Source organism: Cygnus olor, chromosome 20 (genome assembly GCF_009769625.2).
Source record: "Cygnus olor isolate bCygOlo1 chromosome 20, bCygOlo1.pri.v2, whole genome shotgun sequence".
In the NCBI taxonomy this organism is placed as follows: Eukaryota; Metazoa; Chordata; class Aves; order Anseriformes; family Anatidae; genus Cygnus; species Cygnus olor.
Window position 1 is genome coordinate 11,729,254 of NC_049188.1, and position 25,531 is coordinate 11,754,784.

The window sequence follows — 25,531 nt, forward strand, 5'->3', positions numbered from 1 at the left end:
CATTGTGCTAAATAGACTAAGGATTTTTAGTGGGTGGATGTTGCAGGGATTTGGGGTTGAGGGTTTTATGAAAGACACTTCCTAAATACCTATGTTCTAGTTACAGATCTACATGTTATTTTAATTTCAATAGATTACCTTGCCCACAGGATAAGATCTCTAGCTATGATGGGATAAGGCAAAAATCAATACACAGTATATTTTTACAACAAGCTCTTGGAAAACTTCAACCTATAGCCACAGAACCATATTGTCTGTTTGTTGTTGTTGTTGTTGTTTGTTTTTAATTGTGCACACAGCATCATCTGCTGGGTGTTTGAGTTCTTAATATCAAAGGAATGTACGTTATACATGTATGGTTTATCATTGTTCAAAATACATTCTAGGTTCAAGAATACTGTTTGCTGATCAGGCTCAGATTGTCAGTGAATGATTACAGTAGACTGCATGTGCTTGCGGTTATCTTTTGAGTACACATCCCTCTATGTACAAAATACATACACACATGTGTACGTACATACAAATAAAATGCAAGCTTGTATATATGTATATTTGCATCTTTTCCATACAGGCATGGAATCACTCCTCCTGATTTATTATTTTATCGTTGAGCTAGGTAAAAGTATTAGACTCTCAGAAAAAAATACCATATCGCCGTGATGTGCTTTCTGTTACAAGCTGTCACTGGAGTACTTTCCAAGTCAGTGCTGTCTCACAACAAATGTTCCTGGACCAGCTGCCTCCTGCAGGCCCTTCTGCATCCCTCTCCATAGGCTACAGTGTTCATCAATGTTATTTTCTAGATTTACACCTAGATACGCTAGCAAATTGGTCTTGAACAAGTGGCGTATCTAGTAAAAGAGATGCGGTGACCAAATTTGCACAAGTTAGCACTGACAACCCAGCACACTCAGGCTGCAGCTCTGTTCTGTGGTATCACCTTTCATTTCCAATGTTGAATTATCTATCAGCTGTAGAACACCTCCTATATTGTACAGGCTGCTGTGTGCAGTGGATACTATGTTGGTGCGTATATTTTCAACATGATTTGACTATGGTTTACGAACTACACAATTTTTCGCCATCTCCCTGCCACTTCTGCATAAATATTTTTTTCTGCTTGATCACAGTCATCATTATTTAACAGTTTTAACACCGTATCAGCATCAAAGTCAACTCTGCAATCTGATAAATCGTGTAGCAAGCACATGTGTAGGAAAAGAGGACAGGTGAGGGAGGAAAGAGTAAACTTGCTAGAAAGCCCTCTCAAGCTGCAATGTTTGCCACTACACCCTGTGGAGAAACTGTGGTGCTTCTTCCTTGCTTCCAGTTTGTTGACAGCCCTTATGTTGTGCTTGAAGTAACGCTCAAGAAGCATTGCGTCTACAGAGAGTTGGTCACAACAGGGGCATGTGGATACAGGGTCAGCATGGATCCACCCTCCAGCGAGTAAAACTTCCTAGGTTGGAAGAAGCTCTTATTGCTTCTGAAAGCCCAGATATCAAGGCCAGATCTCTTGTTAGGGAAGGTGTCATGATGCATGAGAGCCTCAGTGGTCAGCACAGGCTGAATGTCCCTTCACCTATGTTCTTGTATTTGTGGTTTCTTTGTTTATTTTTAATAAAAGGAGTTAAATTCCTTTAAAATATGATACGCTGCCTGAAAGTTAACATGAAAAACCTCATTGGTCGCCTCATTACTTTACTGAAAATCCCAAGAGGATGAGCTTCATTTTGATGGGAAAGGGTGGGAGGGGTAGTATGTAGAAATATTTAAAAGCCAAATTATGCTCTAAATCACACAATTGGCAGTGACTTGGGAAGAGATGTGGAAGAAACCCTTTCACTGCGTTTCATACAAGCCCTCAGCAAGTCCCGCAGAGGCAGAACCGAATGACTTGGCGGGTTTCACATGAACGGCGATGCAGGATGTGCATCGGCCCTGACTCATCCTCTGCCTCACATGTCTGAGATGTCCTGCCTTGGAACAAAAGAAAAAAAGCTGCCCCAGTTTCCCAGCTGTATGGGCAGGAGGGCAAGAACAAGAAGAGTGAGGAGCAGCCACAGTGGGGTGAGTGGGGTGCATGGGAGTGGTGTCACGGTGCCTGCACGCTACCATGTGGGATGGGGACGCATCCTCAGCGGTCACTGGCCAGGTACCGTGCATTTGGCCTGGCAGAAGTGCCTGGCCAGGAGTCCAGCCTCACGGGAGCAAGGCCAAGGCACAGCACCCTCCGCTCTGCACAGTGCCTGTCCCTTTCCACAGCAGCACTGTGGTGTCCTCTCCTTTGCACGGCTCTAATGACCCTGAAAGGGGTTGTTCCCATGCTGCTGGGCAGGTATATCCCTAAACTGCAATTTTTGAGTTAAAGAAGCATCCTCAAGATTCAGCTTGTTTTCCTTCAACATGATTGTGCAAGATTGGACCCAACCCTAGAGCCCAGTCAGCCACATGTCCTCCGTGAGCAGTTCAGCCCACAACCCTGCTCCCACGGCAGCTGGTGGCCAAGCTTCCTCTGGCCATGGTGCAGAGGCATGAGGCTGGGCAGCCAGGCCATGGTTTCCCCGGGCCGGTGGCAAGCATCCCCTGCGTGGCCCTGTGGAGCTGGGACAGGTGTGCCCGCCTGTACTAGGGCTGGGGCGTTGCTGCCTCTTTGTCTAAAGCCACAGGGCGGATTACTGGATTCTGGATGATGCTGATCTGAGCAAGGCATTGTAACTGCCAGAAAGATCAATGATCAGGTTATGTACTCCACAGACCTTATCTCACAGAAAAGAATGTTTTTAAGTTGGCAAAGGAAAAAAATAATATTACAGTAACTTTTCATTGAAAGAATTCTTTTTTTTTTCATGAAAGAATAACTTTAGAAGGGTGATGGAATTCAGAAATTACCTGTTTTTCTTTCACTTGCATAAGATTCTAAGTTACATTGTTAAGTTAGTGAGATGATGCTGCATGACACTTCCTAAAGGAGCTAGAAAAAGTAACAATGGACCTGAGCCAAAATCCATCAACATCGAAGTATATCTTGATCTGAGTGTATTTTGGCTTAATACGGTAGAGTACCAGGACATGTCTCCTCAGCCTTACTTTCAACATGTGCTGCTTTACACACAGCTTAATTTTGCTCTCATACCTTGTGATTTGGAAACTGGGATAATGTGGCATTTCTCTGCTGAGACCATTCAAGGTACAGGGTGTAGACTGTAGATAGCTCACCTTTGGCTTCTTTTCTAACCGCTTCCCCAGAACTTGAGATGGCGTTGGCCATGCACAGAAGCACAGCTGCGGTACGCAGTTGCAGCCAGCCTGCTGGGGACCAGCACTGGCAGGCACTGAGAGTGCCTTTAACTTTAGGAATAATGAAAACTGCAAATTTTTGACAGGATCCCAACTTTTAAGTCGTGTCTTCTTGAACATTTTTCTTCCTGCCCCACATACGTGCATTTGTGCAGTATGATGTTGGCCTTGACTTTCCAAACAGAGCCTCCAGAAAATGGCATGCAAAGTCACCAGACGAGGGTGAATGTCCAGAGCGGTCTGCAATGAGTAGCGGACACAGCCACCTCCCTTCTGCCTCCCTGGTAACCATCAGACTTAGAGGAATCTTTCTGTTAAGTTGTTGGCTGTCCCAGAGACAGTGAAAGGAGTCAGAGCATTGCCCGTATTAGGAAACGGATCAGAACAAATACATACTTTGAGATTCTGGAATTTGGGGTAAGAGGCATCTTTTAGCTCTGCATTTAGCCCTGCTGGTAAACACAGCATTGCAAGGTTTCCTCACAGGGTATTTCTAGCTGTGCCATAAACAAAAATACTAGAGGTCTCACAGAAAAACATAAATGCTATTCTTTCTAATGATGTTTTCAGGCAAAAACTTCCAGGCACAAATAGCTAAAACCCACCGTTCAGACAAATGAATGGTTATCTGACTTCCAAGCGGTTAAAAATTCACCTGTGGCTAGTAAAGTGACTAAATTCATATTTTATAAAATAAGATCACTCAATGCTTCTCTGAACTCCATCAGTTTCTTGCCCTCAATAATTTATGGAAGTGAGCTACCGCAAGTAATTATCCATTTCACAAACAGGCATCACCTCATTGTGAGCCACGCCACTTCATTAGTGGTGCAGGGGACCCTTCCCTCACTACAGGCAGAACACCCAAAATACCTTCCGAAGCAGCGCTCACCACCTCCACAGCCGAACCACCAACCCTTGCCACAGCTCATTATTTTCCATTTTCTCCTGTTGCAGTGTTAACCCTTTCATTTCCCTCTTCACCTACAGGTCTTTTCTGCTGTAAAACAGTTCTCATTACCCAGCTCCAAGTCCTTCCTATAATCATTTCATTATTTTACTGACTTTAACTTAACTGTCAATTAATAAGGTCCTCAAAAACCCTTTGGCTATGAGAACTGATAAATAGGATTAGAAGACTCTACTTCTCTTCCATTTTACGTGAAACTTGTATAAAGAAGAAATATGATACATTTTCTATAACCAGATACTACTTCACGTCCTCCTTACTCCTTCCTTTTTAATCTCATCATCAAAAGTGATGCACTTGAATTCTTTCAGGCATACTCTGATGATACTGCAGTACGTAGTTTATGGAAAATCAGATTACTTTTTTTTTTTTTTAAATGTCAGCAGCACTCTTTGATATTTCACCACTAAAAACCAACATTTAATTTTTGAGTTGTACATTTGCAGCAGTTGCTGTGGGTGGAGACTCTGCTTATTTATTTCGTTGGTTTTTACTACAATGTACTGTCATGGCAACTGTAGTGAGGGCGAATGCATCTGGAGGTAATTTATATATGTCATACTGACTGCAGTAAAATTGGCTTGTACCATTTAAACTTTTTCAACCACTGGGCAAGGGCAAAGTTAGCCTTTTGAGACCCAGAGGCAGTTTCTCCTTAGAAAGTAAATAAATAAATAACCCTTCCTTTCAGGCAGATCAGCAGGAGCTACGCCAAACATTTCTTGGTGCCTGGATACAGAACTTGCTTCATGCTTTAGTTAGGTCCAACACCCCGGACAGTCACCCAGCGATGCTGATGCGCAGTGGGACGCCAGCCCCACGGTCACACAAGGCGGTGTCACACCCGCGCTGTTGGGGCGGCGTTGGCCGGGTCCTGCCTGGGCACCGGGATGCAGTGCCCCAACGGCAGCGCCACATCCTGCCCCCGCAAAGCAAATCCCCTCCTGAAGGGGACGATGCAGCTTCAAGCTGCTTCAGCTGTGCATCATTGTGAACATGGAGAAACTGGACTAGAATCAGCTGAAAGACTGGAGTGCACAGTGGCTATAAAAGGGTCTAAATCAGGCTGCTGATGCAGTTTCAGGCATAACACTGCCACCTCTACTGCACAGCTCTGATGGTCCTTCTCCAGCCAAGCTGCAGTTCTTAGACAAAATCTGCCCTGCTGCTACAGCACTTCCTTTCTAATGCAAATGACTTAGGCACACTTGGGAACTTTGGCTGTAAGCATTTCTTGATGTTGTAACTTGATCACTTTATGAGTAAACCAGAAGAGCTAAGACATATGGAATTACAATTGGGCAAAGATGATTGAAACTCTGTTAACTTTATTCACCCTCATCTTGCTGCTAGGGGGAAAAAAAAAAACCTTCTGAATACCTGCGTGACTGCAGCCATCATTATCTCCCAATGAAACTTTGCAGCAACATTTGATTAAGAGGCACCATACTTCTGCATTGTAGATGGCAAAATGAGAAGAGTGTGCTCAGCTGCCAGCCACCAAGGCATGCAGCTGCCTCCTCCACTGGCCAAGCCTTACTTCAAAACACTGTATGCTTCCAGGAACATCATAATTTCCCATCAGAATCTCAAATGGCTGATACACGCACCCATCTTTCTTTTAGATTAGACAGGCTCTATTGGGAGTAGCTCTGAAGTTTCCAGTAGCCCTGTGTTAGGAGCAACTAGTGAATCAGATGGTACCTGTGCTGATAGATACTACTTCAGATAAATTAGCACGGTAACTATCTGCAGTGTCTAATTATAGCTAATTTTCTGTTCATCTGTCTAAGTACTCCTGACCCTTTTACTGTAATTCCTGAGCACTCACAACGTTGATCAGAGATTTTCAATAATTTAAATCTAAGGGTCAGCTCTTCAGCTGGTGTAAATCAATTCATTTTCTTTGGCTTTGGAGCTGATCAGAAGGGAGCTGTGGTAACTTTTACAGTGGAGAAAATGATCTTAATTTATTAAAGCACACTACTGCCACATAGCCTTTGGTACTGCCTCTTTCCTAGAGTTTATCGGCTGCTGATAGATCCACAGGTATGGTGGATGGAGAATAAGTCCTTGTCAGACCGAGCTCTTGGAGAAAGTGTAGAAACAGAGATAAAGACATCAAATATTTTTTGACACTACATTTGAGACCAGTATAAATCAACAGCAACAACAACAAAAGGAACCTCGATCAGGTCCTTAAGACCACCCGAACTGCAAACTGCCTTGTGCCAACTCCGCTTAGCAATCAATGCTGAAAGGTCACACAAAAGGAATTCAGGCTCAACTGACAAAAGATTCAGCTGGGCTTTAATGTATTTTTGGCCTAGAAGTTTCTGAGCTTTGTTTCTGATTGCTGCTTAAGAGAGAAAGAAATGGCACAACTAAATGAAAAAGGAAATGAGTGCAGACTTTTAATCGGTGCCATCTATTTAAGAAAGAGGTATAAGTGAATATCCACAAAAAATTAAATCAGACATGGAAACAAGGAATACAGAGAACAGATATTTCTTTGCCAGGACTGGGAATTTCAAGAGTGTGTCCCAATTGCAAGTTAAGCAAAAGCCATAATATTTTCTTTTCTGGAAAACATTGCATCTTTTCTCAATGCTTGCCTAGCTCCACAGAGAAGTGATTGACTGGGAAAATGGGAACTTATGGGGAGATGCCAGCTTGTATTTGTTACAGGAGGTTAAAGGTTCCCTAGAGCACAAAGGATCTTTTCTTGCCCAGACAATCCCATCATGGTATACTTCAGCAGAACTAAAGCCTGCAAAGCTCAGAAACAGCCAGGACTATTTGGTCATACTTGAATTATTATTTTTTTTTCCAGACATTCACTGATTTTTTTTTTTCTATGCACATCTACATGTCAATATTTGTTAATAGAAATTACTTTAAACATAGCAGAATCTCTGTGGTTTCTTTTAAAGTGATGTACACAGTACCTCACACAGGTCTGCACGCAAGTGCAGAACCTCAGATAGCCTTCCAACACAATGACTGACTTTACTGTGCTGCAAAGAGATTAATACTTATCTTATCTATTGTGAGTTGATGCAATTGCCCCCCCCTTCCTTCTGTTCTGCATTTGTAGCCTAGCTACTGTTCAACTGAAAGGAAAGAATTTGATAATACTTTCCTAAAAAGATGCCTATACTGTGGCTGCCTGTTCCAGTCACTGACAAAGAATGGAGATGTCGGCAATTGACAAAAGAAAATAAAGAACTTTTTTCCAAACCCCCAAGAGAAATAACCTCATTCTAAAGGTATTTCTTGCACATTTCTAGTTAAAAAAAAAAAAAGTAATGCTGAAGAGCTGAAGCTACCTTCTGCTTAATCACTTATTCTCACAGGATTATTGTCATTAAAGTGCACAATTATAAACAGCAGATGGAGAAATGCTCAGCTGAAGAAAAAGGCGCAGGGGGAAGGAAGTCACCCTGAAGACCAGCATTTTCTCTGCGGCTCTGAACCTCTTCCCCTTGATGTTGCAGGTGCGGGCGCCAGCCACGGGCAGCTTGGCGATGGCACCAGCCCGGGGCTGTGCCCAGCCTGTCGGCTGCCTGGGAGCCTGATGGCCACAAGGGTCCGGCCACGGGCGGCCGGAGAGAAGACCGCACAGCGGGAGACGGCACCGAAGTGATGGGCTGAACTTACGGGAGGAACCAGCACCTATCCAGGCAGGGGTCTGGGGACCCACTGGGAAGCGTGAAGGGCCCATTTCAGTAAGGGCATGGCCAAAGCTTTCTTCAGGCTACAGAAGTTTCTTCGGCGGACCCAATTTCTGCTCTTTTTCCTGACAGCTGCTTACCTAATGGCTGGCAGCCTCCTGCTGCTGCAGCGGACCCGCCTGGTGGTCCAGCAGGGGTCACGCGGGACCTCCGCCGGGCAGGCCCTGCTGGTGCCGGAGGCGATGCTGGGCGCTGGGCTGGCAGACCCCCGGGCGGCACAGAGCCCCCGTCCCAGGCTGCTGGCGGGCACGGCCACGCTGCAGGAGCTGGCGCCGGCCCAGCGGCACGGCCCGCACTGGCTCACGTCCCGCAACTCGGAGCTGAGGCAGCTGAGAAGAAGGTGGTTCCACAGGTTCATCAGCGATCAGGAGCCCATGCAAACAGCAGGACTCAAAGCGATGAAGCATACTGCTGAACACAAAGGTAAGGGATTTGCCCTCTGGCTCATTTTCTGGCGTGCATGTAAACCACCCCCTTCCAGGTCTGTTCCAGGCACAGACTAATGAGCATCACAAAGTCTGCCCGTGGAAATGCCTTCCTTCTGGCTCAGCACCACTTTCAAACTAATTCTAAAACGCATACACAGTCCAGAGTAGTGTTCTGATGTCCCTAGTCATGCTGAGCTGTAACTTCCTCCAAAACTATATTTCTGTTGATTGAATGGATGCCTAGACAGTGGAATTTGCTGCCTTGATTTAAATGATTTCCTCTTCAAGCAGGCAGAGATGAATGCTGTTTAACACCGATTATCTTTCTCAGAACAGAGAAAATTTTAAAAGTGAATTTTTTGTTTTTTGTTTTTTTAAATTACCCGTCCAAAAACATGCAAAAGGCATGTTCTTTACTTGTGCAAAAAGCATGCCTGGAGGCAAAGAACCAGGACTGCAAAGCTGGGGTGTCTCAGAGAACCCCGCTGCATTTCCTAGCTTGCCCTGAGCACACCACCAGGGTGCTCAGAGTCCGATGGCAGCACAAAAGCAAGGCGCAGCCACCCCAAGCTGACAGGAGTGATGGCACCAATCCAAGCCCAGGGTGGGGGCATAGGAAGCTGTGGGGAGCCCGGTGCTGCTCCCATTGGGATATCTGACCGTGCACCACTGGCACAGCCTCGCCCCAGCAGATGCACCTGGTGCTGGCCACCACCTACTTTAAGGGACCCTTCACAGCCCTTCAAGGCTGTGCAATGACAGTGTGCCCGGTTCTCTTCTCACTGCCTGTGGCTGCTCTCATCCCCCTTGGGGCTCGGATTATTTTTTCTGTGGTCAATGTAACAGTAAATAAAAAGTAGAGAAACACCGTGTGTGTTTATGAGCTACTCTAATACGAGGCAGAGCATGAACCTGTTCTTCCACAGATTTCATGAATGACTTTCAAAGCTTCAATTAAAAACAAAATGATTAATTTTCAAAATTATCCATAAAATTAGTTAAGGCTAGTGCCCATATCAGTCATTAAGCTAGTGCCTTGCTCTAGTTCTAATTGCTGACTGAAGGGGAGCCAGAAGGACTATTTATTGCTACAAGCCATTGAGTTATGTTGATTCAAATATGCATCATTTGAATATCTGACTGAACATGAAGTGACATTATTAATAACGGTATTGTTAACAAGCATTGGAAAGCCTTTGGAAATTAGGATCAATTAAAATTTTAACTTCCTACATAGAGCATGTTATCTTCCTCCCCTCACTTCTCCCAGTAAACTTACAGGCTTGTTATTTCATTATGGATCCCTTCCAAGATATAATGAACTCCTCTGCGACTGTAATGCTTGTTGAAGTTCCAGCATTGCCCTACGATTCACGCCCTGCAAGGCAGCGCGGTGAGCAAGGCAGTGCTTACGATGGAAGTTGTGCTTGGGCACTGCTCCTCAGCACTGTGCCCGCAGCGCGGGGCTCCCAGCGCAGCACACCAGCATGCCACTTCCACACGGGTACAGCGGCCAGCCCTGGGCACAGACCCTTAACCTGAAACAGAAACGACAACATCTGCTCCAGCACTCTGTGATCACCTCCAGTTCCCTTTGCCTTGCCCCGTGCTCACCCAGCATCCAGTGACCTTGAGCGAGAAAATTCAACTTTTTATTTATTTTCTTCACTTTAAGCTATTTTGCTTGCTTACTTCACAAATAGCTTAGGGCAGGGATCACATTTTACCCTGCCAGGGCGACTGGCAAATACAGTGGCAAATAGCAGTGCAACAAGTAACAGTAAAACAACTAAAAGTAGCACTTCATTAGGTAAAAAATGAATAATTCTGTTAAGAATGGTCCAGCTAGTGGGGCATTTTATATCGTTTCTCTTGACCTGGTTAGAAGCAGCTATGCCATTGCAGAGGATGGCAGAGGTGGCAGAACCACCGGTTCTGGTCACGGAACCACTGATGTGATGTTCGGCTCTAAGACTGTGAGCTGACAGCAGCGGGCGAGGGATGCAGGCAGAGGAAGGATGTCCTGTGCCAGCTGGTGTGCCCCTGCCCCTGGGTCAGGCACCCTGGCCCCGTGCACTGAGTTTTCACCTGCTGCTGGTCTGAATCAGCATCCCCAAACCACAAGTCTCCAGTAAAGTGCAGAACATCCTTATTGCAGGTGTGTAACTCCCATCTCGTTAACAGAGTACTGTGGGTGTATATTCACAGCTTGTGAATTTTCTAATTGCATGTTTGCAAATTACCAATGTGCTGTTCTTTGAATCCTCTGTTGTGCTTGTGATGTTTAAATGTCTGGGTTTTGTTTTTTCTTTTTTTTTCTAGCTGCAAAATCTCTCTTAGAATGGCTTGAACTTTCTTTTTCTTGTGGATTATTTTATTCTTAATATAATGCTCTTTTAATTTCAGTTTTCATTGTATATTCTCTTTCTGCCCACAGCTCACATTATTTAATTTCCCAGCATTGTTACTTTAATACTGCTACTTCTAAAATCAAATTTCCCTTTTCCTTCATATTTTAATGATAACGTGCACTTATATACACAAAATTGCTGTATAACAGTGGGCTGCCACATTGTCCTTCCAATCATATATTAAAAAAAAAAACTAGGTTTTTATTGTGTTTTGTTCAAGACAAAAAAAAAAAGAGGCTTAACATGGATGCAGTCTAACAGAAATACTTATCTTTCATATGCTAACTAAAGCAAGACATATTCTAAAATATTCACTTGCACCAGAGAGAAAGAGATAGTTTAATGTGATAGCTAGACAGTGCTGCCTAGTTAAGGATGAAGTTACCTTTCCATTATAGCTTTAATATAACTCTACATACCCAAAGGAAATTGATTTTCTTAACAATTTTCGTGAACTATCTTATTCTCAACTTGAGATTTTCAAGAAAACCTGGGAGAAACACATCAAGATTACCCAAAGTTTCTTTTTAAAGATTGCCTGCCCTGTCCCTGCACAAATAGGCCATTTTTCACCCCGGAGGGAGGGAGCCTAGCAGGTGGCAGCTGCCCGCGGGCACCAGGGCCAGTGAAGGCTTCCCAGCATGCTGGCAGCACCTAGCCCAGGGAGAAGCCTGGCTTCCTGGCCCTTCCTTTCCATCGCTCATCCCAGCTTGCCCTTCTCCAGCACATACGCATATTCAGTACCAGCAGACAGGTCAACAGAGCAGTCAGGGCTCCAGACAGGTCGCAACTCGATCAAACACAGCCTTGTTTGCGATTTATGGCCGTGAATCACCAACAGAAGTCTCCCCTCTCCTGTAGCCTGTGCACGTTTCCTGACTCTGGTCTTGCATGCACACAGGTACCTACATGGGATGCTTCAGTGATGATTCGAGGGAGAGGACACTGAAGGGTGCTGTGTTTTATGACTTAAGAAAAATGACAGTATCTCACTGTCAGGAAGCTTGTGCTGAGAGGTGAGTGATATCTTTTTACTGCAACTTTTCTCTTTTCTGCCACTAAGCAAGGCTGAATTTGAAATGGAAATGCGTGCATATATTAAACATCCAGCATCTGTGAAAACTGTGATTATCTCGTACCTTCAGGCATGGAGCAGCTCTGCTACCTTGCTTCAAGTAGACTGTTTCACTGCTGCCTATCTATTGCTCTTTATTATAGTGTGACTATTTAAATGTATTTTCTGCTGTTCTGGTCAAAAATTGGTGTTTTGTTAGACAGTTGTTAGCTATTGCCCCTTGGCCCCTGGACTGTACCATAACCCCATGAGCAGCACAGCATTCCCAAGAGCAGGACTGCACAGTGGAGCAGGCTCACAGCTGCAAGTGTGGCCACCCCCGGCAGTGGGGCTCACCAGGGAGGAGCCCACCGGCCACGGACCCACACTGGTGCTCAGGGCACAGCCACCTGAATACTCGCATGAAAGTGTCTTCCTATCACTGCAAGCATGAGAGAAAGCAGAAGTAGCAACACAATTCTGAGCTATTTCTGTGACCATTCCCTCCCTCCTTCTGCAAGGCAATGCAGTGTCCATGCAGCCTGCTGCTCCGGGGGGCTTCACTGCAGCTTCACACCCCTGCCTCCCCCCCCCAGCCTTGGGTCTCCCCATGCCAGCCCCTCAGCAGCAGCTGCCCGGAGCTGTCCTGTGGTGCTGGGGGCAGGCCCCAGCCGACCCCGGCACGGAGCAGGGGGTGGCGGGTGGCGGGCAGCAGCTGCTAGCTGGGGTCAGGGCGGGTGGGAGGCAGCCCACGGCCTGACCACCCCAAGAGAGGCAGTGAGCCCCACGCTGTGCCTTCACTTTCAGCACTTGAAAACAGCCCAACGTATCCAAAGTGCCCAAATTCAAATGCCGGTTAATGGAACCTCTGAAATGGGCCTTTCTTCTCTGCCACTCTAAACGGTCTTGAATATTTCTGGCAAAAGCCCCAAGTGGTGGCTTGGGGTAGGGCTGGCTGTCACCTCTGCAGCACCAACTTGTCACTGCCACAGGAGCCAGGGCTGCCACGTGGATGCCCACGCCACCCGGCTAAACCGAGGATGAGGCCACCGCAGAGCACGGGCTGGCTCCCTTTGACCACCGTTGCTCCCTGCCCATCACTTGTGGCACGGGCTCCTTGCTGCTGGTCCCCAGCAGCTGGCTGCACCTCTGGAGCAGTGGCAGGCAGAGCACAGGGACAGGATCTCACATTTGTTAGGTAGGAGCCTGGGGACAGCCCAGGGCACCCATGCCGACTGTGTCTCATTCTGCCACCCACAGGGCTTACACCTACGCGGGCCTGGCATACGGAGCAGAGTGCTACTGCGGGAAACAAGCTCCCAGTCACTGCCTCCAGGCCTGAGGAGTGCAACAGCGAGTGCAAGGGCGAGAAGGGCTCCATCTGTGGCGGGGTGAACCGGCTGTCTGTCTACAGGGTGGAGGAGCTGTGGGCAGCGGCACCACGACGTAAGTGGGCGATGGGTGAGGCTGCTCTTGGGTGGTGATGCTGGCACTGCAACTGGAGTGAGCGTGATGTCCTGGGCTCGTCTCGTTCCGCTTGCCACCAGCGCTGGAAGCAGCAGAGGATGAAGTGCCTGCTGGGCACGGTGCCCGCCTGCTGTTGGCCCGGTCCCTGGCTCCCTCCCCAAAATAGCAGTGCTGCTCAGCACCTGGGAGCATCCACCTCAGAAAGCTAGTGGCACTAGGGGAGGAAGGGCAGTGCAGTGACTGCGAGAGCAGCAGAATTTCAGCTGAGGAAAAACTGCTTCCTTCTGCACCTGTTGCAAAGGCACAAAACCACGTGTTTAAGAAGCAGCCCTAGAAGGGGGTGCCTCGTAACAGAAGGGCAGAAAATCACACCCAACATCATCCTTAGCTCAGACATGATCCTAAGCAAAGCAAATACTATGTGAATGCAGCGGGAGAATAAATAGAGGCCAGAGAGAGAAGTGCACCGGTACCTCTCTTAAGGGACAGGAACAAGACCACAGAGTTCTGCTTCTCCAAGGACTTCTTTCAGGCAGCAGCTGAATTTTTTGTTTCATCTTTAGATGACAATACTTGTCATCTACTCTCTACGATAGTCATCTGCTCTCTGGTTGTCATTCAATTAGCTGTCATGGGAGACACAATAGATAAACCTTTGGGCCAACACAAGGCATGTAAAATACCCAAACAGCTGAGCAGTCTTTTGGCAGGCTCACAAGACCCTTCGACTGTTATTTGCTGAGAACAAGCACCAAGACCTTAGGTTGTGCCAGTATTGATGGTACTTCACATCTTAAAGACAAGTCAAGGTTTGTACAATCACCTACCCAGCTACATATAAATTATATATCAAAGGCACACAGACCTAAATTGCAAGTGTCAGACTGACAGGCACATTGGCAAGTTTCCCAGGACATGCATCACTATTTAAATCTTCAGTGTAAAAATACATATATATATTTTACAGGAGTAAATGGCATTTATTTTTTAAAGTATTAATGAATAAGTCATCACATTAGTCTAGCCTGGAGCTAGATTTGTATTTTGTTTGCCCTTAGTAATACCTGATATTTGACTGTTTGAAGAATCCTACTGACACCAGTTAGCTGAGGGGCCAACAAAAGTGTTAATCACGATGACTAATTGTGAAAATATATTGGAAAATAACTCTGAAACTGATACCATCCGTGATTTACAACAGGCAATACAGAAAACAGTTCCGGCACAAGGATGCTCCTAATGCAGAGCAGATGCAGTGGTGCCCCGGTTCAAACCTCCTGCAGACAGGGGCTTTGCTGGCTCCTGCCCCACCTGGCCCCATGAGCTGCACTGCCTCTGTGCTGCAGGACTCGTGCTCCACCTCACCCTAAATACAATAGAGTTCCAAGTCTGTAGCCAGGGAGTGGCTGCAGCTCCCAGGGACAATCCCTGGGGGCAGGACACGGCCGTCCTCACCACCAGAAAGTGGGAGATGACACAAATGCAGCCGCTTCCAGCGTGAGCCATGTGTTCCCTGGGAGCCCTGCTCCCTCTTGCATGTTGATAGGGGCAGGTCAAGTCACCTGCCTGACCAACTGATATCACTCTATGCTCATAAAACAAACATGTCCAAAATTAAATATTAGTGTGAGTTTTAGCAGGTAGTCTTTCAACAGCATCCTGCAAAACTGAAAAACTGCTCTTTTATTCCTTGATGCCATGCTTGCAATGACCTGATTGATCTCAGGGAGATTCCTGTTCCTTCCCCAGCTTGCATTAAATTGTTTTATTTGCACATCTTCTGAGTGATCCCAATATATAATACTGCTTCTAGTAACTGCTTTGAACAGTTATTACAACAGTTATTGGACAGCTTCTCCATAGATTTGCTCTTGGTGCATGCTAGAGAACCTGGGCCCTTCTGCCTGAAAATTCACACACAAACAAATTTTCCCCTCAAAACTGTACTACATCTCTCCTGTCATCCACCACAATACATTCCTACATCAGTTCTGGTGAGTGTTATTTAGGGCAGCCAGTGGGCGTGGACCAGGATTTGGAAGACCCAAATTCATTTCCAAATTGACCTTTCTTCCTGTTAAGTCTTGTTAGGTAAATTATGTCAATAGAGTTGAGTTGGTAGAAAGACATTTTCCACCTTTGTAAACCGCACAGAATCCAATGAATTACAGAAATGTGTGCATGCAGACATTTTTCGTTTTCTAACCCAGCCACACAATGTTATTTTCTTCATTATCATTAGTTCATCTGTGCAAATGCATTGCCTCACCTGAGATAGTGATAGCTTTGGGTTTTTGTTTGGTTCCCTTAGGGGACATTTCTCTCTTAAAAGGAGGGAAAATTGTATTACTGCTTGTAAAAAGTATTTGGGCCAAATCCTGAGTTCATTCACAGCGATGCAAAAAAAAATGGAGCAGTTCTGCCAAGCTCTGTGGCATTTATACGGGAGCAGGTCAGATCAGAGGCTGATGCTAAAGACTTCAAGAAAGCTATTCTCCCTGAACAGCTTGCAAAAGCCTAGTTCAGATTCTGAAGACTGCATCAAACTCCCTTGCCCTGAAAAGAGAGCGAGTGAGTGGAAGAGGAGAGGGATATCAGCAACTGAGCACATGTGCAGGAAGGTGAGTCCCCCTGTGGGGGCTTTCAGGATTCATTTAAATTCCTCTCCTTTTCTGGTGCAGATGATGTGAAGCTTTGTAGCTTTTTATCAGGGCTTTTAAGTCTTTCAGGGGAAAGCATGTCTTCAAAAGAAAGCTGGCAGCTGCAAACAATAGCAATGCCCTCCACTGGTGGAATTTAATTTAAACTCTGCTGCAGCCCTACTTTCAGTGGTTAGTACAAAGCTAAAGGCATGTGCTCCTTTCAATACCACAGGATTTGCAACACATTTTTCTAGTGTATATCATGGTTTCTCTTATTTCTAAAGCATTTGGAATATAAAATTTATTTCATTATTCTTTAGCTTCTGAACCTAATATTGTTCTTTGTGATAGAGACAGGATACTATGGACATTGTTTTCTCAAGAGAAACCTATTTCATATCCCTGCAGGGAGGAATGTTATCTATCGAGGATGTTTTAGAGCTCCAGAAAATTTAACAGACACCTTTCCAGCCTCTTTGATACAGCCCAATTTGACGGTGGAGATGTGCTCTGAATTTTGCTCCAAGAAAGTAAGAACAGTTCTCATTTCACATCCTTTCTTCTTTTTGTTATTTTAAGTTTTGATCTACTGAGAGAATAGCAAAGATTAGTGCCTTAGAGCTCCGAATTTGTGAATGAATTTCTTAAGGACAAAGCTCACAATGGTAAATACCCAGTGATGCATCTGGTCCGACCATTCTGGAGTGGGGCAGGTGGGAGGGCAATCTACAGAGCCGTGCCACTCTGTATCATGCACAGAGAAGCCATTCCAAGTGACAATTTTCAACCCCAAGGAAACTGGTACCATTTCCGTGTCCCATTCAAACCACACCCAGAGCAGGATGTGGCCCCGGAGAGGCTTTGGCAGCTGTGGTTCGCATGGGAGATACATTGCCAGGGGACAGATGTGGGCCAGCAGCACCTGAAACATGGCTCCAGTGCTCTGGGGGGGCTCACCAGGCACACGTGCAAGGCAGTCAGGACACCCGCTGTGTCCCCAGTGGGAGTCTAGCCCCATTTGCTCCCTTATGAGGACAACCAAGGATTTTAGTTTTGAGGTATCAGCACACAGTATTTTATAGCAGTGTAACTGTGTCAGCTAGGAAAATGATACAATCTTAATTAAAAAAAAAAAAAACGCCAGAGGAGGGGAAAAAAAAAGCAGATAAGCTAAGAGCAGGTGGGCTTTCCAGGTACTTTAATACACACATCTCTTTCCTCACAAAAAGAATTTATGCCACTTTCACTGTAACCCAAAGAATTTAAATCTAATTTATTTTAACTTAAAAAGGAGTCATTGTAGAACTTCTTCATTCCAAGATACAAGACCACCAGAAAGCAACTAATGAGTTCAGTTGTGTGCTTATTGGCTTTTGGACAGAAGGTGTGAATGGACATGCTAGCATCTGCCCTTGTGCACGCCCTGGGGTTGCAGCATCACCTTTGTTTGTGCTCCCATTTATCAGTGTTATACCATGGACATGAAAACAGAAGAAGTTTGGTGAACTTGGGCATCCCTGTGGGAAGAAATGTTTGGCCCGTGACTATCTCTGCTCCGTGGCTATTGCTGTGGTTGGGTTCCCTCCCCCTCGCCCCTAACTCCCATTGGGCTTGTTTGTATGTGCAGAGGAGTGTTTGCTCAGTGGTCAGATTTAGCCCGCAGCCACGTGCAGCCTTAGTACTAAGCTGAGCATTCAATTATTTTGTCTTCTAGCATCACAAAATTGATTAAAACTATTACGGCAAGAACAAAAATTCTTCTTAATTACTACGTAATTTTAGTTGCTTTTATACCATGGTGCAGAGTGGGAAAGCTTTTCCCAGTCAACCTATCCTCTATAAAAGCTCATCAGTACAGTGTTTTGAGAATGCATCGCGGAATTAATTCTGTGCAGTGAGCTGCAGTTAATCACCTTTATATCCTACACGCAGTGCCTCACAAACATGCATACACACACACACACACCCTCCATACACATAAACATGTAGTAAAGCAGGACTTTGTGACCAATTCTTTCCAAGATCTGCCACTGATGTATTCCTTAACTGCAGGGGAAAAAACACTGAATCTTTCTGTATTGAAGTTTACCCACAGGTAACATTTTATTAATATTATTGATGAGGTGCAATTACTGCTTCTTTACCTAGGAAAGTGTACGAAAACTCAGGATGAGTTTTTCTAGATGTGCTTATACACAAGGTCAGTAATTTTTAAGCATAGTCATAATATTGTGGTTTTGGGAGAAGGCTTTTCTGAAGAAGTGGATTTTCAGAAGTTTATGTTCCTTCAAAGTTTTCTGGCCCAAAAGTGGAAGCATCTGAAATTCCTGCTGGCTGAGAAGTGTAGGAAAAAGACCAATACCAATGTCCCTCGTTAGCTTAGCAATTGAACAGGACCAGGAGAGCAGCAGGAGACTATTCATCTCCAAGCAAAACACTACACAACACAACAAAAAAAAAAAAAAAGAATTACACCTTTGGTGAAGGAACACGAAAAAACCCAGTACCAGCTTTAAATGCTACCAAAGCAAGTCCTATTATGACAATGGAAACATTCATCCCAACTTTGGTTCCTTTCCTTTGAAAATAAGCTGGACAACTTCCTAGCTCTTATAGGCCTTCTATGGAATTAGGAAAGCACTGTCATTTCTGTCTTTTTAGTCTAAGCTATTATGCTGTAAAGAATAATCCCACCAAATCCTATGCAACCTGAAAACCTACTGGGCTTTTTAATAGGACTAGTTTGATGCCTAAATTTAAATACATAAATAAGTCTTTTGCTATTTGGGACTCAGAAGAAAAGCAAACAGACATACCATATCAATTTGTGAGCCTTAGAAATGGCTTTGTGCAGATGAAATGGTAGCTCCATCCTTTGGAAGCATATGAGATATGAATTTGAGGAAACAACTTTAGATGATACCTGCTAAATAGCCTTAATTATCTATTTCTTTCTTAACTAACAGAATGATGACATGTCTTAACTGCAACCAATTATTGCCCTGTAACAGAGCCATGAATGTGTTTCTTTGCCAGGTCCCTCGGCCAAGAAGTCATAATTTTCATATATGTTATTTTATAAGCCAACATGCAAATAAATAAGCCATCCCCACTTGAATTTATATTTTTAAATAACCATTCCTTTTAACTCTCAGATGCTGTATATAGTTATATATGATCAAAAAAAAATCTGAAAGTACACTAAGTCTTGAAGAGAGAACCCCACCATCTCAATGCATCCAAAGCCATGCAGCGAATTTGCAAACATGACCACCTCCAAAGTGTTTCTTCTGGTTTTTCATTTGTTTTGCTTTCCAAGAACACACAAAAATTCTAATTTCAAAAATAGACATGCTATTTTGGGTTTCCAGATGTAGCTACATTCTGGTTATCTACTCATAAAAAAAAAAAAAAGACTCCTGCCGGATTTTGATTAAAATCCCATTATAGAATTCATATAGAATATTTCCATACCCTCATTTAGATTTATTTATTTATTTTAATAAAGGCAATAAAATGGGTAAGTGGGCCAGAACCTCAAATGGCACAGATAACTACAGCCCCAGTGACTATGCCAGCACTGAGAGAGGAGTATTTCAGATCAGGGTCACACTGGGGTATAGCAGGGCATTGATGTATTGTCCCCTGGCCCTAATGGATTACAACATAAAACAAGTGTCAGCATTTTACTCAAGCGGTGCTTTGCTCCCTGGTGTTTTATTCCTTGCTCTTGGAATATCCAGGTCAATGAAAACTCGATGAAACGACTTCTAGGCTCATTGTAAAGTGAACATGCCGTTTTTTAAAGTAAACCAAACCCATCATTTTTTCTTAGGAGAGAGAATTTTCATCCATGATTAGCCCCCCATTCTCTTATTCTTTTCTGTAGATTGAGAGAAATAAAAATAACTATCAGACAGAAAAGCTAGCAAGGAAGTTGGAAAGGAGTTGAATTTAGCAAAGTAATCAGAGTGAATCCAGTTGTGTATTTTTAACCTATTCATAAGTCTTAATTTGAAAACAATCTAATAAAAACAATCAGTATCTGAATCACCACAGTATCTGTGTTGCTCTTGGAGAATGACAGTTTAAGTGCTGTAAAGAAATTTATCTAACATTCAACGTCCTGGTTAGATGTTATCTGACATCAACTCCCACTGTGCTACAGCTTGCAGGATGGACACCCTAGCCTGTCGTGCATGCTCTAAAGCTCCATCCAGAAAAATGCCTCTTCACGGACCCACAGATTTCCCTCACATTGCACGTGTTTAACTGAAGTGACGCATCGCGGATTTGTGCACTGAACCTGAGAAGGCCTAGTCCTGCACTTAGAAGTGTGGTGGTTAAAGCAGTAACCACAACTTGGGGCTGAGTGCAGTTGATGACTTGTAGCTGCTGATTGAACACAGACAGGAAGACAAGGCTGAATATACTGTTTTACAATCATTCAGTGCGCTGCTTCAGTTAGATGCGGAGTATGAATATTGAGTTGCTGAATACAATGCTTTGCACTGATGCTGTGGGTCCAGGTACGATCCCCCCAAATACCATAACACTTCTTCCATCATGCCCTATGATCTGAGACCTGCTACTCATCAGGCCAGCTCCCAGCTTCTCCCCTTTCCCCAACCAACAGCTGAAGCTCAGAGAGAAGGCACCTGTGTGGTTACTTTTTATGTAAATAAATGTAAATGTCCATTACTGAACCAAGAAAGGCTCTCTTTTTCAGGGCCAAATCATGCTGCTGAAACCTTAGTGTCGTAAATAAAGCAACTTATCATCTGAAATTTTCCAGTCACTTATAAATGTACAGATATGTCAGTTTAAATACTTGATGAAACAAAACAATTCAATTGCTGAAGGTAAGATCATCATCCTTTGATTTAAAAATTGCTATCATATTAAAGCTAGCAGAACTGAAGGAGTAGGGAAAGAGAGGTGAAAGAAGCAACTCTGTTGTTGTTGGTTGCTGTTTGTAGTTGGCAAATAACAAGGATTTGACACTTTAATGGAAAAAGGCACTGTGTGTCCTAAGTCTAAATTAGTGACCAAAATGTTCTTCTTACCCTTAGCAATGACATTTTATGTTGCTGGAGAAACAAATTCCTGAAATGCGCTAACAGCATGATTTTTCCTTTCAAGACAATTTTTCAGACTTTCCTTGGGTCTGAAAGGCCACCTAACACACAGAAACAGGAGGGAGATAGACTGAACTCTTCCAGTTTATCGGTAATAGGTTTTGCTAGTGCTATGTTTGCATGTTAGGGTCGTACTGCCTATGCTAAATTTACATCAGGGTGCTTAAACACTCACAATTAGCAAAGTATCCACAAAGAAGTGTCAGAGGTGGCATCAGGTGTGAGATCGCGTCAGCACTTCAGCTGTGTGGGACTGCACACTCAAGCAGCAGGAGATATAAGAAACCATCCCCCACCACTTGTATTGCAGCCAGCTCCCATAGGTCACAAATACATGACAGAGGCAAATACATCCTTCTCCTTGGTTAATCTGTGTGGTAAGGAGAGCCTTCACCCTCTGCAGCCAGGTACCAGGACACTCATTTGTTTTGAGGTCTTTTTCCAATTCCTCTTCCTGAAGGTTGATTTAATGAGGGATACAAGTAGGAGACACCCATGTTTTCTTTCCCCATCCCAGAAATAACTCTTTGCTAGATGCTTCATATGCTATATAGCACTAGGATACCAGACTTTGAAGTTAGGCGCTGATAAGAAGAAACAGTGGAGGCAAGAGGCGTAGCATCAGTAGTAAGCTACAGGAGGACAGCAGGAGCTGAATCCAGATAAAGGTCAATGCTACTGTTTATGGCCAAACACCAGAGCCCTGCTTCAGGAAAGCTTGGGAGAGACATTGAAAGACCCGCACAAAGAAACACAAAATAAAAAACAGCAAGAGGACCTGCTCTCATAATACTGCCTGACAGCAGAGAGGCTGCACCCGCGGGGGATTAGCCTGGCCACTCCTGTCCTCTACAAGGGCCAAACACTAGCCAGAATCTCTCTTCCCTGAACTACATTTAGTCACAAACAGTGTGCAGAGTGAATTGCAAAACAGTACTATATTGTCCCAGGCTTTTTTGCCTTCACAAAAATGATTGCACAAAGATGCAGAAGTATAGAGATGCACTATGCTTAAGTCTCGTTCAAAAATCTCCAACCTTCCAGAAGAGTAAATCCTTTGCAGGTGCCACTTGGCATGAGGTAAAGGCCCATTGTTATTCTAGGCTGTGCTTGAGGACCAGGACATTTATTAATTTCTCCAATGGAGAGACACTGCTTCAAAATAAAGGGAAAAATGTTTGGAGGCAGACACAGAACTCTTGCCCTTGGATCAAATCTGTAAATAGTTTTGACAATGCCATATCTCATTCACTAAGCAAATGTTGGCTGTTTGGGCACAGATGGCACACGTGTTGTATTTGACTCATTATCAGAGAATGAACACGTGGGGAAGAGCAAAGAGATAAGCTGCCTCAGCAGTCCTGGCATGTGCTTCCAGAGGCCAGACAGACTTTTAAAAGGCAAAAAGTGTTGGTAGGGAATAGGTGGAATTGAATGCTCTGTGCTTGAATAACCTGACCTTCCTTCAGCCACTGTCATCGAGGCTGGGCCCTTCCCTGCATGCTGATGTGCAGCATGTCAACCCAGCGAGCTGTCTGGGAGGCTTCGGAAGTCTGTGAAACGCTAGCCAGTCTTCCTAGTAAAGAGGAGGAAGACTGAATTTAGGGCAGATTTTTGCCAACTGATGAATGAATTTTTTATATGGAGCACGTAAACACTTCCAAATTGCTTCAGCAAGCAACTAGCACATATTTCCCTCTAAAGTGGTAGTTATCTTGGCATAAAAGTTACTTAGCAGTTTGAGTAATTTTTCCAAAATATGTACACAGTAGCACTCAAGCCCTACACCAGCCCCTCTATACACAGTAGTGTTTTTCAAACTGTGAAGGTGTCACAGTAAGATGCATACTTCATGGCTTTATTTTACTTTTATTTTAAACAGACTGCAGTAGTTACGGGGTCTAAGTTCCTTTTTCCTTTTAATTTTTAAGGTCAGGTTTTCTTCTGTACAAACTCCGGTAAAGTCAACTGAATGTGTCAACCTTTTAGCAGATGACTCATCAGTTTGGAGGACTATAATGGAAGTGTAGAACATGATACAATTCAAAACGCTCATTTTGGGTGTAAACACCTTTTTCCCATACTGAAGTTTCAGGTGGAGTTACATACTCAGACTGCAGGAATATTATCAAATGATATATTTAAGAATAATGAAAAGATAATATCGTGACTTTTCAAATTTTACAAGATCTGTCTGAAATCTATTTTTAAAGAAATGCCATGTTAAAGGCAGTAGTATATAAGAAGCGAGATTTACAATGATACATCAAACACTGCTTTGATCTTGACAGTGCCCTCGTAAAGATTTATTTTTCCTTTGCATAACAGGAGTATTCCCACAGGCTGTTGATGCCGTGGCATTTACGCACTGATCTATTTTCTCTCCTTTATAGGAATTTCCCTTGGCAGTCATCCGAGGGCGGGAGTGATACTGCGGCTACCCCACTGGGCGCTTCTCGCTGCACAGCGGCGCCGACAGGCAGCTCTGCAGCGGGATGCTCAACGTCAGCACTGCTGCCGGGGGGAAGTACGCCTGGTCTACCAGACGCCAGTGCAAGGTACAGCTCCAGCCCTGCCATGCCAGGACTGGACCCCCTACTGCGGGAAAGAGCCCCCCGCACCCCCTCTGCCTCTCCCTCCTGCAGCGGGTTGGAATCATTCAGTTTACAGCAGTCTTATCCTCTATGACTAATATCACAACAGGAATTTAGAAGGCACCCCTAATCTAAATTCCCTTCTTGCAGTCACATTCATAAACATGCATCTTCCAGGTATTATTTCCAATCATTCTCTTGTTAACAGTAATCCTCCCCATTGGAAAAATGATTTTGCAGATGGAGAGAGAAGGTAGAGCCTGGGAAGCCAAACCCCGAGACACCTGGAGACAAGGACCCGTAGTCTGGTTTGAGTCCTGTTCATTGAGCGCACACCCAGCCCCCTGTTAAGCAGGGCATCAAGACAGCTCTGCAAACTCTAATTTTTCTCTGCTCACCTTCCTCCAAAATATTAATCTTCATGTGTGTCAAAGCCAGAAAACAAAGCAGACAGTGAGGCCCTAATCCTGTAAAATATCAGGCAGAACCTGTAGCTTTTTCCATGCAGTGATTTGCACCAAGTTCAGCAAAACTATTCACAAATTTAAAATTAAATTCTGTGCTAGGTTGACGCAGTTTTTTTTCCCCGCAACACCTTTTTTTTTTTTCCCCCTTCATCTTTCAATTCAGAGGTATACTGCAGGTAACAGCATGTCAAAAGGTCATTCAAGAACACTCACTTTCATGAATTGCTAGCATCTACCACATCTGTGTAGATCAGGAGTAGCACAAGACAACTTTTTCTGGACTATGCTGCACTTTCAGGCCATGGATCCATCTGTAGGCTACTTTGAAGAACAAAAAAGGAGTGATTTCTAATTATTTCCTGGCTTCTTTTTGTACCGACACAGAGGGCTGGGATTGCTTCTCACCCCTACCCTTACTTTTACTGGCATGTTAAGCAATACAGTTAGTATTTACAAAAACGTGTAGGAGCTAGGTTCTAGCCCCACCAGAGATCAGTGCAGCACAGGCACCTTAACAGCCTCACGCCCTTTTCTGGAGAAGAATCATAGTCTGGATGCTTAACTGAGTGCCAGCTCTTTTCAGTAGGAGGGGTTTTTTCCTGTGCTATAAAATTTGCAGTTTTCAGGTATAATGGCACATTCAGGGTTTCACTGGAAAGCCAGCCTGCCAGGCAAACAGCAATTAACAGACAGACATCAAGGGACTTTCATCAGAACTTGCTTGCAAGTAAAATGGTTTGCTGTAGCTCTAACAAAAATGCACTGCCTAACACAAAACCAGTGAAAACCTTTTCTGAGGATAATCTCTTCGGCCTCTTATGGATGAATTAATTTTGGGAAGTAGCTGACTCACAACTGGACTCAAATTGATATCCTATATTTAAAAGGGAGAAAGAAACAATAAACCCTGTAATCAAGGGCTGCCATTGGAATTACTAAAAAGCCACAATGCTAACAATGAAATATCTTCTATACTTGCAGACACCCGCTGCACAGACAGAAAATTCTTAACCACTAAATCCAAAGTGTTTGTTGCTTTGTCAAGTTTTCCTGGAGCTGGCAATACATGGGCTCGCCATTTGATAGAGCATGCTACGGGCTACTACACGGGCAGCTATTACTTCGATGGAGCCCTCTACAACAAAGGTACTGCTTCAGGGGATGGGACACACAAAGCGCTTCAAGGCACAGGGTTTTACTTGCGTGCTCCAGCATCCTTCTGCTTGGAGCTTTTACTTGCGTGCTCCAGCATCCTTCTGCTTGGAGCCAACAAGGGCTTCACTGTCATCATATCTGGTCCAATTTAAACATGTGCCTAGAACAAGT

At 44.4% G+C, this 25,531-nt stretch overlaps 1 protein-coding gene and 1 long non-coding RNA gene across 3 annotated transcripts in view; one reads left to right on the plus strand and one right to left on the minus strand.

Annotated features, from left to right (window-relative positions):
- Positions 1–25,531, minus strand: part of LOC121057733 — a 175,622-nt gene that overhangs the window by 126,478 nt on the left and 23,613 nt on the right. The window lies entirely within an intron of this gene.
- Positions 1–25,531, plus strand: part of WSCD1 (WSC domain containing 1) — a 31,278-nt gene that overhangs the window by 490 nt on the left and 5,257 nt on the right. The window contains 8 exon segments of the mRNA XM_040532306.1: positions 7,768–8,427; positions 11,745–11,859; positions 13,158–13,203; positions 13,205–13,343; positions 16,415–16,536; positions 23,538–23,673; positions 23,676–23,702; positions 25,187–25,351. Of these exon segments, the coding sequence (XP_040388240.1) occupies positions 8,007–8,427; positions 11,745–11,859; positions 13,158–13,203; positions 13,205–13,343; positions 16,415–16,536; positions 23,538–23,673; positions 23,676–23,702; positions 25,187–25,351 (1,171 nt within the window). The 5' untranslated portion in view covers positions 7,768–8,006.